This window comes from Neoarius graeffei, chromosome 22 (genome assembly GCF_027579695.1).
Source record: "Neoarius graeffei isolate fNeoGra1 chromosome 22, fNeoGra1.pri, whole genome shotgun sequence".
NCBI classification, from domain to species: domain Eukaryota; kingdom Metazoa; phylum Chordata; class Actinopteri; order Siluriformes; family Ariidae; genus Neoarius; species Neoarius graeffei.
In genome coordinates, this window is record NC_083590.1 from 7,549,497 (window position 1) to 7,566,533 (window position 17,037).

Here is a 17,037-nt window from a genome sequence, read left to right on the forward strand (position 1 = left end):
CCTGCTGCTGTCAGAGCTATAACACCCACAACTTGTAACGTAGCACCAATAACCTGTTTGTCATTATATTTGCACTACTTCACCACTACTACCTCTGCCATCTCTCATCGATGCAATTATTATGTGCAATAATATAGGCCTTAAACTATTTTTATGCTTATATATATATATATATATATATATATATATATATATATATATATATATATATATATATATATATATATAAAATTATAAATAATTATTTATATATATATATATATATATATATATATATATATATATATATATATATGTGTGTGTGTGTATATATACAGAGTCTACCTGTAATGTGCAATTTTTCCGAGCCTCTTAATAAGGCAATTTTTTCTATACTTTTTCACTGTAGATAATGCAAATAGCCCTCTGTATTTAATCCTTCATTTGTCTAATTTTTATTTCCGTTTTATTTGTTATCTGTTTGACATTTTCTTGCTACTGTAACACGTGAATTTCCCCGATGTGGGATGAATAAAGTGAATCTAATCTAATCTTCTCCATCAGAGAGCTAACTAATCTGCACTTATCACAAATAAAGCTATCGCTAGCGATGGAGGAAGAATGACGAAACGTCCTGCACTCAGCACACTGAACAGGCTGAAGGTGTGCCATGATGAAAGGATTCACGTACCTTAATCAAAGATCTGTTGATATTAAAGCAGATCCGATGTGGATGGTCTCCGCTTGTGGTCTTTACGCAGAAGGAGGGAAAAAAAGCTTCTCGTCTTGGCTTTCTTCCGAAAAAAAGAGAGGGGAGGGGGGGAACGGAAAAAGGAAAGCGAAAGTACAATAAAAAAATGAAGAGGATACTGGAAAATTGTTTGTAGAAAAAATAAAGATTAGTGATTAACGCCAACACTTGTGGAAAAAAGACTCATCGCAAACAACTCAGGAACCAGGAAATGCGTAGCACAGAATGCGCATGCGCAACCCCAACCTCATGTATGTGAGAAGCTGCAGCACAAAACGGGACTTGATCTGACTGCGATGTGTCTGAACTCACTGTGAAATTTACTACAACACTGTAACTAATCCCACAAACTGCAACTGAGACTCAAACTAACTGCCCTCTGTGTGAGCTGCAGTGACATGGTGGAAATGATCTCAGGAATATAGAATTTGAAACGAAAATGAGACGTTAATGCCAGAGAACTGATGGGGTAAAAGAAATTAAATAGTTAAAATTGACTTTAATATAAAAAGGAGTAGAACCATGGCAACATCCTTCTACTGACTTTGAATTATTCAAATATAGTAATAAATATTGCTATAAGCGGTGGTCATCAGGATCCAAGCAGCTTTACAGAAGTCACAAACAATAGTGGAATTAGAGTGAAAATGCACACACACACACACTGCACTCCAGCACCTGGCGATTTTTAAAACTATAATAAGAAGCCTTTTTGATGTCTCTGTGTAACGAAGGGAAACGTCATTTGAGTGTGTTGTTAACGTTACAGGCGGATATCCAGTTTCAACGCAAATGGCTGCACCTCACAAAGACTATTTTAAGCAATATCATTACTTTTAAAAAGCATAAATTGTTAAGTTTTAGTTTTCATTTGAACGTGTGGAAGCACATCATCCCTGGGTTTTGTTTGACTTTAAGCCTGAAATTTAAAATTGTGCGTGGCTGCACTTGGCCATTTACCGTACGCTGTTGAAGACACTGTAATTAACATCCACAAACCTCTCAGAGGTTTACATGAAATGCGTTGTGACTGCTTTGATACAATTACAGTTGTAAAAATTACCAACTGAGCAACAACAATGTTCAGGTTCAACCTTTTTTAACACCCACCATCATCTTCAGCAGGAGTCAGCTTTAAAACACCACAGTTTGGATCCTTCACCACATCTTCAAACACATCATCGTCAATTTCGGTACCAGAATGATCATACAGTTTAAGCCCTGCCTGGTGTTTGGATTGTATGTTGAATTTGATAAACACTAGAGCAAGACAAATGTACAGATCATTAGAAAATTACATAACATTACATATAATCAAAATAATAACCAAACAACATTTGACTAAATGTATACCTTGGTTTAGAAAAGTCTGCAGAGTGGGATCCGTGATTTTAATGTATTTTTGCTCCGCCTTGTATTTCACCTTCACCAACATCCTAACAGCAAAAATAAGAGTGAGACAAAACACAAGACATTACAACAGTGCAGGCAGCCACTGTAGAATAGCACAATGTTATCTTACTGAGTATACGGGAAAGCAGGTCCTCTCTTCCCCCCCATATCAACCCATGTGTGAGCCTTGAAGATACCGTGTTCTACTAGATCTGTTGCTGGAACCTCACACCACGTGTATTCGTTGCTAACATACTCAGCCACAGGGCCGCTGACAGCTTTGGCTGGGCCCGGGACAAAATGCTCTGAATGGGCCCCCCCAACAACCCCCCTTGGCCAACCCACACACACACCCACCTCTCTTATCCCAGTCTCTACTCACTCCAACCCTTAAATGACAGGGTTAAAAAAGCCCAAAACCAGCAACCTCACACACATTGTGATCCTGTGAAGTAATCCCCAATTTCACTGAATCTTTCCCCCCTGTACTGTAACAGAATAAGCGGTTACTGTTATTTTGTATCCTTTAACTGAACGCCATTAAATGTATTCCGTTACGCCCCAAGCCTGCATGCGACAGCCCCCGCAATGCCTTCCTAAACTCGTGGATAGTCTACTATAATCACGCGATTGGGGTGCTCTTGAAGGAGCAGCGATGGACGGGGGATTTCGGGCAGGGCTGGGGGCAAACATAGTTGTGGCAGTTCTCGTGTATGGGCAGAGCACCGAAGTCGGCAGGACAGAGCTCAGGTTGATAACTGTTTTATTGTCACACTTTTCAGCGAACACTTTAATCAAACACACAGACAGCCACACACACAACCGGCGTCGGGTTCGGGGCAGAGACTCTCTGCTCTCCCTCTTTAAATAGGGCGCGGTCACTGGGAAGACACACACAAACACAGGTTAATTAACGTCAGGTGTAGTGATTCTGCCTCTTACCTTCCCTGACTCCGCCCTCCTGTCACAGACCGGCGCTTGACCATGCCCCTGCTGCCACATAAGTGCGTGCGTACTGTCCAGTGTGAAAAGCAGAGAAGAACACACCGCTCGAGAAACGGCGGGATATGATTGCGGGCTAATGTGAATATTCTTAGCTTCAGTCAGATATATGAAACACAAATGTTATTAAGCCATTGTGGTTATGAAATGATTCAATGCCCTGTGCGTTTGATATGGTGTTCAGTGTGACTTGCTCTCCCCTCGTTTGTCACATGAATTGCGTGCCACGCGTGCCTTGGTTGGGGTTACTTTACGGGGCTGGAAAAAGTTGTCTGTGTCTTACCTGGCTCAGCTGCCTCACTGCCTTTGCTAGTACCTGCTGCATCATCCGAATCTTTTTAAAAATATTTATGCAGTGAGCCCCTGAGTCTCTTGGTTTCTTCCTCTCTTTTTCTCTTTTCTTTTCTTTTCTGTGCTCCTGACTTGTGCATGTTGGCAAATGGCACGCACGCTGATTGTCGAAGTGCTATAATCGAATGATGTCGTTTTTTTCCACTTAATCAAAGAGTCAGACCAAACCATTTTTGCATTAGGGGTGGTAGGGGGTTCTTGACGCCTTTTTCAAAGACAATAAAGGCAAAAGATCTAGAAATAATTTATTGAATGCAAATATAGCACATCTCATCTCATCTCATTATCTCTAGCCGCTTTATCCTTCTACAGGGTCGCAGGCAAGCTGGAGCCTATCCCAGCTGACTACGGGCGAAAGGCGGGGTACACCCTGGACAAGTCGCCAGGTCATCACAGGGAATATAGCACATTTCTCCCCTAAATCAACACATTTTGAAATGAAATAAAATAATCGCAACTTCATGAGAGCCCAGTTCTGGGCCCCCCCCATTCCTGGGCCCAGGACAACATGTCTGTTTGTCCCCCCCTGTCGGCGGGCCTGCTCAGCCATCACTGAGCCAACGCTCTGACCAATCAGCGCAACAGTGACTGTGACATAGTCAGAGCGACAGAAAGCAGTGCACTGCTTTCTGTCGCTCTGACTACGTCACAGTCACTGTTGCGCTGATTGGTCAGAGCGTTGGCCTATTGAGGTATTTCACCCACGTGACCAAGTCATGTGATGCTGCCATTTTGGATGGCACGGCTCGAATCAGTTTGAATGCGAGGAAGGCGACAAACAAAAAACATAAAAGAAAAAGGAGCGAGATGCAGAAAACACCTTCACTATCCAGCGACATAGGGCATTTACAGGGCGAGCAGAGGGAGAGGTATTTGCAAAAATTGAGGTTAGCAGGCTTAGAGAACGACGTTTACCTGATTCCACCAGGATTGTTCACTGACGTACGGAAGTACATGAAGCCCTCGTCTTTACCTGACTTCGGCCCACATGATCTGTATACCTATGTCGTTAAAAACCCATCGCCATACACAGGTATTGATCTGAAAGCGTATAAGAGTTTGGATACCTACAAATATTTTGTGTCAGGCTGGGTAACATGCCTACATCAGCGGGTTGTCCCTGGAGCCGGTGGTCACCATCTTATTACAGCTAAGGTTTGTTCACATTTTCATTTACTTTCGGTCCTCAGGATAAACAAAATGTTATTAAATGTCATTGAAATAACTTCTTAGTCTGTTGAGACATGGCCCGTTATAAATTTGCTGTTACCAGGTAATGACCAAGAACTGTATTATTAGGGTTGGTGTAGTTGTAGCAGTGTATTAGCAACTAGCTGTTAGCACTAGCTAATGTCAACAACATCGTAGCTAGTATGTTACTGTAGCAATGTTTACGTTCAGTCATTTGGATGACTGTTAAAACCTTTCAGTCTCAAGTTTTTCCTTTACTAGATTTACTAGTTTACTGAGCTAGCGCGCTCGGGCAAGCTAGGAGCTAGCGCGCGCTAGCCTGCCGGTGGCCGGCGTGCTAGCTCAGTAAACTAGTAAATCCAGTAAAGGAAAAACTTGAGACTGAAAGGTTTTAACAGTCATCCAAATGACTGAACGTAAACATTGCTACAGTAACATACTAGCTACTGTTGTTGACATTAGGTAGCTTGACGTTCAAAATGGCGGACACTGGGGCGTCACGTGACCCTGTGACATCAGGTGAAATACCTCAATACGCACAGAGACAGTTTGAAAGACAGCGGGTTGTTCCTCCCCCACCCTTCGGAAATGTCTACGAGCGAGGCCAGACTAAATATTCACATTTAGTCTGGCTTGCCAGGCTAGCCTCGTCTGGTACTCGCCCCCCTCCCCGCTAAAGCTATCTGCGAGTGAACAAAGGCACCGTTAGCTGCACGCTGGCATGGCTGTATAGTCATTCTTAAAATCCCATACCTTAATAGTAGCCCATACGAAATACTACACATTTTGAACATTCACGTCATATTAGTGAAGCTCTATTTTTTAAGACAGGTCTGCACATTGAGAATTAGCTAATGCTAGGTTGCTAGCTAACGTTATTTTGAGCACAAAAAAGAACTAGTCAAAATGACAAAAACTGAAGTACCCATACCTTAATAGTAGTAGCCCATACGAAATACAACACGTTTTGAACATTCACGTTATATTAGTGAAACTCTATATTTTTTAAGACAGGTCTACACATTGAGAATTAGCTAATGCTAGGTTGCTAGCTAACGTTATTTTGAGCGCGAAAAGAAAAAGAACTAGTCAAAATGACAAAAACTGAAGTAGTACACATAGTCCAAATAATTGTACTACTAATTAATACTTTTGTGTGGTAGTCGTTATCAGTATTTAAATGTAAAAAGTACGTTATCAAAATTTCCTGAAAACTCACCTTGAGGTATTCGGTCTGCCAACCACCATGTACGCTGCAGTAAATCCAACTGAAAAATTCGTCCGTTGGAGCACTAGTTGGCAGAGTCTCCTGTTAGGGGCGTGGTAAATGTTACACTCTTCGGAGTCAAAAGGGCTACAACTCCGATGTTCAACTCTTTTTCCAGAGATATTCTATTTTCTAAAATGAACCCCAACTGTCGAGAAAAGGGGGTGGGACTAATTTAACTCTCATGATTTTAACTCTGTAATTTAACAAAGGTGCAAGAGTAACTGTTACTCCAGCTGTAGTTGATTTAACTCTATTAGAGTAAATAACACTTAACACTGCCATTTTAACTCTTGCGATTTTACTGTGTTCAGATGGGTTAAATACAGAGAATGAATTTCACTGTGCTCTAATGGATATGTGACAAAGGCTTCTAATTCTAAAAATCTCATCAGAAATTTTCTGTAACCATGTCATTTTTACTGGCAACAAAATCTGCAAATCAACAGGTGTCACTTTTTATGAAGTTTAAATTTCACTCATGGATAACGCATACACATTACTGACACAGATACTAGTAAACAATCCTGTTGTCCTAGCAATGTGATTATTTTTGTCTAAAAAGATCACTTTTCTCAGTGAATTAAAAATAATAATCATAAAAGCATGTCACAAGTGTTGTTCTCACGCTATCTTGAGAATGAATGGCTGAATGTTTGTAGGATTTATATGGAACTAGAAAAGCACTCGGAGAGCGCAGACCTCTGCCAAGAATCATTTAAAAAACTCCGGGATCCAGAAGGTGATCCGGATCACCGCCAAAATTTTATGGATTATTACTTGTGCCCAGTCACACCTCTGGAAAAAATTTCAGAGCAATCCGTTCATAATTTTCTCTGTAATGTTGCTAACAAACAAACCAACGCTACCGAAAACATAACCTCCTTGGCGGAGGTAATGATTTTTGTTTACTTCCTTGATTCTCCAATAATATAAATCTATAGTGTTCTATAAATGCACTGTGTAGACAATGGAGAAACAAGTTTATTGCCCCTGTGTAGTGCACTATACAGTGGTGCTTGAAAGTTTGTGAACCCTTAAGAATTTTCTATGTTCCTGCATAAATATGACCTAAAACATCATCAGATTTTCACACAAGTCCTAAAAGTAGATAAAGAGAACCCAGTTAAACAAATGAGACAAAAATATTATACTTGGTCATTTATTTATTGAGGAAAATGATCCAATATTACATATCTGTGAGTGGCAAAAGTATGTGAACATCTAGGATTAGCAGTTAATTTGAAGGTGAAATTAGAGTCAGGTGTTTTCAGTCAATGGGATGACAATCAGGTGTGAGTGGGCACCCTGTTTTATTTAAAGAACAGGGATCTATCAAAGTCTGATCTTCACAACACATGTTTGTGGAAGTGTATCATGGCATGAACAAAGGAGATTTCTGAGGACCTCAGAAAAAGCGTTGTTGATGCTCATCAGGTTGGAAAAGGTTACAAAACCATCTCTAAAGAGTTTGGACTCCACCAATCCACAGTCAGACAGAATGTGTACAAATGGAGGAAATTCAAGACCATCGTTACCCTCCCCAGAAGTGGTCAACTAACAAAGATCACTCCAAGAGCAAGGCGTGTAATAGTCGGCGAGCTCACAAAGGACCCCAGGGTAACTTCTAAGCAACTGAAGGCCTCTCTCACATTGGCTAATGTTCATGAGTCCACCATCAGGAGAACACTGAACAACAGTGGTGTGCATGGCAGGGTTGCAAGGAGAAAGCCACTGCTCTCCAAAAAGAACATTGCTGCTCATCTGCAGTTTGCTAAAGATCACGTGGACAAGCCAGAAGGCTATTGGAAAAATGTTTTGTGGATGGATGAGACCAAAATAGAACTTTTTGGTTTAAATGAGAAGCGTTATGTTTGGAGAAAGGAAAACACTGCGTTCCAGCCTAAGAACCTTATCCCATCTGTGAAACATGGTGGTGGTAGTATCATGGTTTGGGCCTGATTTGCTGCATCTGGGCCAGGACGGCTTGCCATCATTGATGGAACAATGAATTCTGAATTATACCAGCGAATTCTAAAGGAAAATGTCAGGACATCTGTCCATGAACTGAATCTCAAGAGAAGGTGGGTCATGCAGCAAGACAACGACCCTAAGCACACAAGTCGTTCTACCAAAGAATGGTTAAAGAAGAATAAAGTTAATGTTTTGGAATGGCCAAGTCAAAGTCCTGACCTTAATCCAATGGAAATGTTGTGGAAGGACCTGAAGTGAGCAGTTCATGTGAGGAAACCCACCAACATCCCAGAGTTGAAGCTGTTCTGTACGGAGGAATGGGCTAAAATTCCTCCAAGCCAGTGTGCAGGACTGATCAACAGTTATCGCAAACATTTAGTTGCAGTTATTGCTGCACAAGAGGGTCACACCAGATACTGAAAGCAAAGGGTCACATACTTTTGCCACTCACAGATATGTAATATTGGATCATTTTCCTCAATAAATAAATGACCAAGTATAATATTTTTGTCTCATTTGTTTAACTGGGCTCTCTTTATCTACTTTTAGGACTTGTGTGAAAATCTGATAATGTTTAGGTCATATTTATGCAGAAATACAGAAAATTCTAAAGGGTTCACAAACTTTCAAGCACCACTGTAAGTCTAGTAGAGACCCATCTGAGATTCAGTCTCTCTCTCTCTCTCTCTGATTAAAATTCATGGTCTCTCTGCTGTTCTCTGTTCAGCTTCAGCTGCTGATGGTTTAATATCACACACAACAGAGGAGAGAAACTCAATATAACACTCAGTATTATCATTATTAATGACACTGTTAATGAGAATAAACAGGTGATATTAAATCCTCATGACATTCTGAATAATAAAATTAATTTTACACTCATCATCTTTAAAGTCAGTATTAAACCAAGATGGAAATCTGTTGATGAAGTGTGTGTCATTGTGTCTCTGCAGGTTGTGGGGTTGTGGTGTCTCAGATGAAGGCTGTGCTGCTCTGAGTTCAGCTCTGAGATCAAACCCCTCACACCTGAGATACCTGAATCTGAATAATAATAATCTGGGAGACTCAGGAGTGAAGCGTCTCTGTGCTGGACTGGAGAATCCTCACTGTAAACTGGAGACACTGAGGTAAGATCATCTCTCTGAGAGTCACATGACCTGCTCCTCAGTAAGACCCATTCTCCAATAGTGAGACTGAAGCAGAGGTTTGAGCTTCATCATCAGTGTCCTGAGGAGGAAGATTGTTTCTGTTCACTGCACACTGATGATTTGTCACAGAGTCTTTGGGTCAGATGGACGTATGTGAGAAGCTGCAGCACAAAACGGGACTTGATCCGACTGCGATGTGTCGGAACTCACTGTGAAATTTACTACAACACTGTAACGAATCCCACAAACTGCACCTGAGACTCAAACTAACTGCCCTCTGTGTGAGCTGCAGTGACATAGTGGAAATGATCTCAGGAATATAGAATTTGAAACGAAAAAGAGATGTTAATGCCAGAGAACTGATGCAGGAAAAAGAGATGAAAAATTGACACTTTCATATCAAAAAGCAAAAGAACCACAACAACAATCCTTCTGTTCATTTTGAATTACTCAAATGTTATTATAGTAATAAATACTTACATTAGAATTATTTCTTGTTATAATTGTTGGTGCAATTGGTGTTAAGTGATCAATCTAATTAAATCAGTCTCATTAATAATCTCATTAAATCAGTCTCATTGAATCGGTCTCATTAATTAATACCATTAATTTTGGTGCTTAATAATAAATTACCAAACAGCTAAATTATGGTATATTCCAAATTATTATGATCACTTACCGTATTACATAACTTATATGCACCTTGGAATTCTTTTGAGATTGGGCTACTTCAAAAATATTAGGCACAACAAATAAACACACAGTTTCAATAATAATTGAATTTATTATAACAAAGAAAAATGAATAATGGCAGTTGAAATATATACAAATATGATATATACTTGATGAGCGTGTGTGGGTGTGCATGTGTGTGTGTGTGTGTGTGTGTAGGGGGAGGTGACCACGTGTTTCTAAGTAGAACAAAAGAGTTTGCTTTAGTTGCTAGCTAAGATGTTTGTGTGTGTGTGTGTGTGTGTGTGTGTGTGTGTGTGTGTGTGTGTGTGTGTGTGTGTGTGTGTGTCCATGTGGTGGAGGCCTAGCTTGGTTGCTAGCTAAGACAAAGGAATGTTATCTAAGTAGAACAAAGGATTAGCTCTGTTGCTAACTAAGGTGTGTTTGTGGGTGTGAGGTCTTGTGACCATGTGGTGTAGGCCTTGTGGCCTAAACAAGAGGTTAACCTAGCTTAATTAGCCGTGTGTTGCTAACTAAGCTAGCTTATAACACTACTAAATCCACTGAAATCTTGATGAGGTCAGAATATGTGTAATAATGAAATTAAGGGTTAGAAAGGAATAGAGGACAGCATGCAAAAGCCTATCTATTAAGCAATTGAGAGATCAAAACAAAATAGAACAATCAATTCAACATGCTGCGTGTCTACAGTGTAAACAATTAAACCGTTCCTGAGTTTAAATTCACACTACTTCAATAAAGCTAATTCCTAAGACTAGTCTTTATGCCCAAAATTGCCAGTCTTACTTAGTATCTCGCTTCCAGTGCAAGGTTATAGAGGTGTTTCGAGACTTTTGGAGTTTCACCGTTGTGGAGACCTCCGTGAAGCACAGAGAATTTCTTGGTCCAACACTTCGTAGTTCGTGGGAAGAAAATCTCTGATTAAACAATGTGCACAGCGCTTTAGTTAGAAGGGATCCGGCCGCTTCTTAACTTTAAATTAAACTGCTTTAGGCTGCAGTTTTGTACGTACTTATAATGAATAAAAACTGGTTGTAACTTGACTGAGTTAAAAATCGCGTGATTCTGGAGTCTACCTTGGCCAAAGGTACGAAAGAAAAGCACTAAATTCTGTTTCTTGGAAGAAAGATGTCTTTTCTTGGGTTTTCTGGTGCAGGGTATCTCTTTGTGTCTGGATGGCTTGACATCCACGATGAGAGAGAGCGAGCTGAGCGTTTCTGCGTCACTTATAGAGTCGGGGTGGAAGTGATGTCATGGAGGACATGACGTAGGTGGTCCCACCCAGGCGTGACGTAGGCCATCGCGGAAGTGGGTTGATGGGGTTTGTAGTTTCTAGACGGACTGTGGTTGTACTTACATAATAATAATAATAATAATTAAAGCCGCAAGCGGCCTCGACGGGCCCTCGCGCCAGCGGCCAAGGGGGGCGGGGGCATGCGTCCCCGCGAAATACCTTCCACAGCTTCTTCGGCAAGAGACATTACTCCCACAATGGCAACAAACCACAGAAATGGACACATGGCAACAATAGGGTCTCGCACTGAACGGTGCTCGGGGGGCGCTATAGAGGCCCTGAGGCCGGCCTGGATCTGGGCTTCTGGTTCTCAGTAGCGGTGGCAGTCTAAGAAAAAGGAGCCAAATTTCGTGCGTTGTCGACCATGGCAAGCGCCCCCATAAGGGTCTTGGAAAGAGTGTGCTTGCCAAGTTTGACAAATCAGAAGCTGCAATATCATTTTTGCCATAACCAGCACCCCCAGGGGCGAAAGTGCACAAAATTTGGCGTATATGTCAGGTGAGCTATGAAGAGTTTGCGTATGAAGTGTGATGACAATTGAGTAAATAGAAGATGAGAGATAGATTTTTGAAGAATAAATTTTTTGGTTTTTCCCATGTCAGTAGGTGGCGCTATGCTGTACATGAGCGATTATGAGTTGGAAAAATAAGTGTCTACAACAGCAACGTACTTTCACAAGGTAGTGGTGTGAAGGAAAAGCATTATGGAATTATTTACCAAAAACCCGTTTTGGAGCAATTGCGTCGGCCAAAAACAGCGCCCCCCATGGACGAAAATTCCCAAAATGTGGTATACATGACATGGGAGGTAGGAAGAGGGTGGCCGTGAAGTTTGACCAGATTTGAGGAAAGATTGGATTTTTTGCCCAAAAATAGCGCCCCCAGTGGCGAAAGTGCACAAAATTTGGCGGATATGTCAGGTGAGCTATGAAGAGTTTGCTTATGAAGTTTGATGACAATTGAGTAAATAGAAGATGAGATATAGATTTTTGAAGAATAAATTTTTTGGTTTTTCCCATGTCCGTAGGTGGCGCTATGCTGTACATGAGCGATGATGAGTTGGAAAAATAAGTGTCTACAACAGCAACGTACTATCACAAGGTAGTGGTGTGAAGGAAAAGCATTATGGAATTATTTACCAAAAACCCGTTTTGGAGCAATTGCGTTGGCCAAAAACAGCGCCCCCCATGGACGAAAATTCCCAAAACGTGGTATACATGACATGGGAGGTAGTAAGAGGGTGGCCGTGAAGTTTGACCAAATTTGAGGAAAGATTGGAATTTTTGCCCAAAAATAGCGCCCCCAGTGGCGAAATATCACAGAAATTGGGTAACATGTCAGAAGCCCAATGAGTGATTTGCGTGTGAAGTATGACCAGTTTTGAGCAATCAGAAGATTTGTTATGAATTTTTAAGCATGTAAAATTCTGCATCGAAAATTGATTGACGTATAACTTCTGAACGGTTTATCCTACGTGAAACGTATTTAGTAACTTTTGTCAGCCATGTCTGTAGATGATGTGTATCAATTTTGGTGACATTCCTATGAACGGTCTAGGAGGAGTTGCGCCGTGTTCGTGGCCATGCATTTCGCACAAAAGTGAAATTACCTCACTTCCTGTTGGGCGTGGCTAATGCATTGGCATTACATTTTTGTCCGGCTTAGTGAGTTACATATGCGTACCAAATGGCATGCCACTACTACAAACTACATGGCACCCAGGCACCTTAATGCGGGAGGCCAAAATCACAACGACTTAGGGGGCGCTATAGAGGCCCTGAGCCCCGGCCAAGTTTGGGCTTCTGGTTCTGAGTAGCGGTGGCAATTCTCGGAACTGCTGCCAAATTTCGTGCGTTTTCGCCCATGGCAAGCGCCCCGAAAATGGCCCAACAGCGGAGAAAAATAAAGAAGAAGAAGAAGACGGAAGAAGAAGAAGAAGAAGAAGAAGACGGAAGAATAATAATAGTGAACTCTTACAAGAACAATAGGGCCTTCGCCCATAGGGCTCGGGCCCTAATAATGTCCATTCAATTCATACAGTAACACAGAGCTAAAGTAGAGAACAGGATCAATAGGTGTGTGTATGAAAGGAAACCACAGGGCACGACCACTATGCTCTGTTTTATTATACAGAGCTCATTAAAATCATCTTCATAAAAAGGACCAATCCATGGGAACAAACACACAGCACTGGGTTCATGAACCCTTAGCACACACAGGGCTATACTAAAAATTCCATCACAATGGTCTGATCTTCATCCAAGTCAGAAGAGCAGACAAACGCATTCTGTTTAAAGAAAACAGTCACACTTGTTCTTGTCAGTCCTGAATAAACCATTTAAACATTCACACACTGGGGTTTTAGAGTGTGTGAAGCTGTGAGATAATGACTTCTCCAGAAGATAGAGTCCGACCCTGTTCTATAAAACACACCCACAGTCCTGATTATTGACGGTCTGATCTTCTCCAGAAAGAGCTGTTCATGTGAACTCTGATTAAAGAGAGATTTTGTAGAGCTGTGTGAAGCAGGAAAACGTGACTAAAACAGCGTTTGTAAAGAGCGAGTGTGTGAGACTCGGTCCACAGGAAGATAAATTGTCTCCAAACAGAGCAGATTCAGTGCTGTTGCTCCTCTGCCTAAGATCGAGGCATCCTGCAAAAATCACTCCAAGACCACAGCATGGAATACTGAAGGAGGAGAAAGAGAAAGCAAAGGAGAGCAGAACAGCTGCAGAAATCTCTAGAACTCACAAAAGTCTCTGTTCATGTGTCCACTGGAAGAAACACTGAACAATGAAACTGTTCTAAATTACAAAAAGTCTGTTTAACAAAACCAATGAAAAACCAATGAACTCACGAACACTGCAAAAAATGGCCTTTCAAAAATAAGAAATAAAAGATTAAAACAAAGCATATTTGCTTGAATCAGGTGAAAAAAATCTGCCAATGGAACTAGTCAAATTTGACTTGGTAAGATTTCTTAAAGTAAGATGAAAAATCTAACCTGTTTTTAGATAAATAATTCCAAAATAAGATTGGGGAACTTATTATGCAAGATCTGATTAACTCAAAATAATCAAAATAGTTCTTATAACAAGATCGTACTTCTTACATTTAACCATTCAAATCATTTTTATTTATTTCATTTTAAGGGTATTTCACTTAAATTCATGACAAAGTCTTAGCAGTAAAAACTGAATTTAAGATAAATATACTAATATTAGGATTGTTAAATTCTACAACTAAGCATTGCTAGCTTAAAAGATTCTCCTTTTGTGACCTGTAATTAGTAAAATACTCTAGATATGAGACCAGAGACTATCTTGAATCAAGTTGACGACACATGTAGCATTGCAACAAGTTTATTTTTTTTCCCATTTCAACATTCAAACATTAAAACATCTCTTAAGATTCCACTTCCCCAGGACCTCAGGCACACAAAAAAAAAAGTCTATGCATTTTGACTTGCAGTGCTTACACAACGCCAAAGCAACAGTGCATTTTGGGGGCACTGACTATTCATGTGTACGAGGGGTTTACAAGATCAGGCACAAAAAAAAAAAAAAACACTGAACTTAACTCACAGCATTCCAAAAAGACCTCACTAAAACGCCCTCCACTCACTCATAGCCTTTTTGAAGGCACTTGTCTGATCTAGAGTCTGTAGAGCATCTAGAAGGAGCTCACTCTGAATGACTGAGTAAACAGTCGCAGTAAACTTAGGATCTGTAAGGTGGAGTTGAATTGTAATGAAAGATTCAAAGATTTCAGTAAAGTTCATTTATTCCCAAAACAAGCATACTTTGTTTTTTTTCTTGAAACAAGATGAACCACATTTGACAAATGTCCAAAATGTACTTACTTGTTTTTAAAAAAAACTTATTTTATTTTCAAAGGTGCTCCAAATAAGACTTTTTCAAGACATTTTGTCTATACAAGATTTTCAAGATGGACTGTCTAAAAACTAGCCTTTCTAGCTAAATGAGGTTTTGCTTGTTGGGCAATTATGTCTTATAATAAGGGTGGCTAGATGTTTTGACTTGAAAATAGACAAATAAACTTCCTAAGATTTTTATTTTTTGCAGTGAAAGTCTCTGTTCATGTGTCCACTGGAAGAAACAACACTGACCCATAAAACTGTTCTAAATTACAAAGAAATCCATTTAACAAAACCAATGAAAATCATTTCCATCCAACACTAATCAGGTATTCTTCTCGAGACTGAAAGATTCTGGAGACATTCATTCTCTCTCTGTCCCTTTCTCTTTGACACACACCACCCTCCAGTTTAAAGACAAAAGCAAATCTTGATGTTCATAAACGGAGGCAGTGAAGTGTGCGTCGTTGTGTCTTTGCAGGTTATATGATTGTCGTGTGTCAGATGAAGGCTGTGCTGCTCTGAGTTCAGCTCTGAGATCAAACCCCTCACACCTGAGAGAACTGGATCTGTCTGATAATAATCTGGGAGACTCAGGAGTGAAGCGTCTCTGTGCTGGACTGGAGAATCCTCACTGTAAACTGGAGATACTGTGGTAAGATCATCTCTCTGAGAGTCACATGACCTGCTCCTCAGTAAGACCCATTCTCTAATAGTGAGACTGAAGCAGAGGTTTTAGCTTCATCATCAGTGTGCTGAGGAGGAAGATTGTTTCTGTTCACTGCACACTTTTTTTTTTTAAGTTCAGAAAATGTTTTGTTAATTTATTTTTTCTTAATGTTTCTAAAAGACGAGACCTCAGTGCTATGAAAACAACATTCTAAGTGTATTTTGTCCAAATAGTGTTTGCTGGTAATTTTTTATATTTTGTTCAAAAATAAGTAAGATAAATCTAAGGGACAGTTGAAATGAAACATAATCCTCTCGCGACAGTGCAACATGTTCAGTGTCAGATGAAACTAGAGAAGATCTTTCCATTCATACCAAACACATCGCCTCAGCTAACCAGCTTTCATTCGCCCCAGAACACACACACACTTCACATTTTTGCCGTCCACATGTCGGATTTTGTGTTTGTCTCAATATTCTATTGAAATCCAAAGCAATTGTTGTCAAAAGCAGCTAATTTCTCTTCCTTGCCTTTTTGGGATTATCCATGCAATTCTCTGATCAGAATCCACCACATGGGGACCTGTATGCAGCTCCTGATTCCAGTACCTGAATTTCATTCACCGTCTTTTACTCCCATCTTGTGAGCGTTTGGTGGAATTACAGATTACTGAAAACATCTAGAATATTCTACTTCTGGCGGCACGGTGGTGTAGTGGTTAGCGCTGTCGCCTTACAGCAAGAAGGTCCTGGGTTCAAGCCCCGGGGCCGGCGAGGGCCTTTCTGTGTGGAGTTTGCATGTTCTCCCCGTGTCCGCGTGGGTTTCCTCCGGGTGCTCCGGTTTCCCCCACAGTCCAAAGACATGCAGGTTAGGTTAACTGGTGACTCTAAATTGACCGTAGGTGTGAATGTGAGTGTGAATGGTTGTCTGTGTCTATGTGTCAGCCCTGTGATGACCTGGCGACTTGTCCAGGGTGTACCCCGCCTTTCGCCTGTAGTCAGCTGGGATAGGCTCCAGCTTGCCTGCAACCCTGTAGAAGGATAAAGCGGCTAGAGATAATGAGATGAGATGAGATATTCTACTTCTCACATAGGCCGTGAGCTGCAGCCTCAAAATGTGGCTAGAAAATGATTTTCGTGGCACCCATCTGGGAACTATGGGAACTTTGTTGATTTCTATGGTAAATGACATGCTGAATCTGAAAATCAATGTTCCCACTTTCAAAGGTGTGGATAGCTATGCAAAGTTGACCGCTGAACATGACAAAATAGGTAAAAAAGTTGAGAAATCTGTATTTTTGCCATATTTAACAAACTCCTATTCAGCCAATCTGATTTCAACAGCTATGAAATTTTATCACTTCGCAGTCATTGGTCCATATTCTGTGCATATGAAATTTCAAGGTTCTGACTACATTTTTCTTCCAGTTACAGTTATTGCAAGTAGGTC

At 40.7% G+C, this 17,037-nt stretch overlaps 1 protein-coding gene and 1 long non-coding RNA gene across 7 annotated transcripts in view; both read left to right on the plus strand.

Annotated features, from left to right (window-relative positions):
- LOC132870601 (uncharacterized) overlaps positions 1–17,037 on the plus strand; it is a 315,561-nt gene that overhangs the window by 143,205 nt on the left and 155,319 nt on the right. The gene's annotated exons all lie outside the window — the stretch shown is intronic.
- Positions 1–17,037, plus strand: part of LOC132870597 (NACHT, LRR and PYD domains-containing protein 12-like) — a 136,739-nt gene that overhangs the window by 114,493 nt on the left and 5,209 nt on the right. For all 5 annotated transcript variants that reach the window (XM_060904295.1, XM_060904297.1, XM_060904298.1 and 2 more), the window contains 2 exons: positions 8,861–9,034; positions 15,400–15,573. In XM_060904295.1, coding sequence (XP_060760278.1) covers positions 8,861–9,034; positions 15,400–15,573 — 348 coding nt within the window. The remainder of the gene's footprint in view (positions 1–8,860; positions 9,035–15,399; positions 15,574–17,037) is intronic.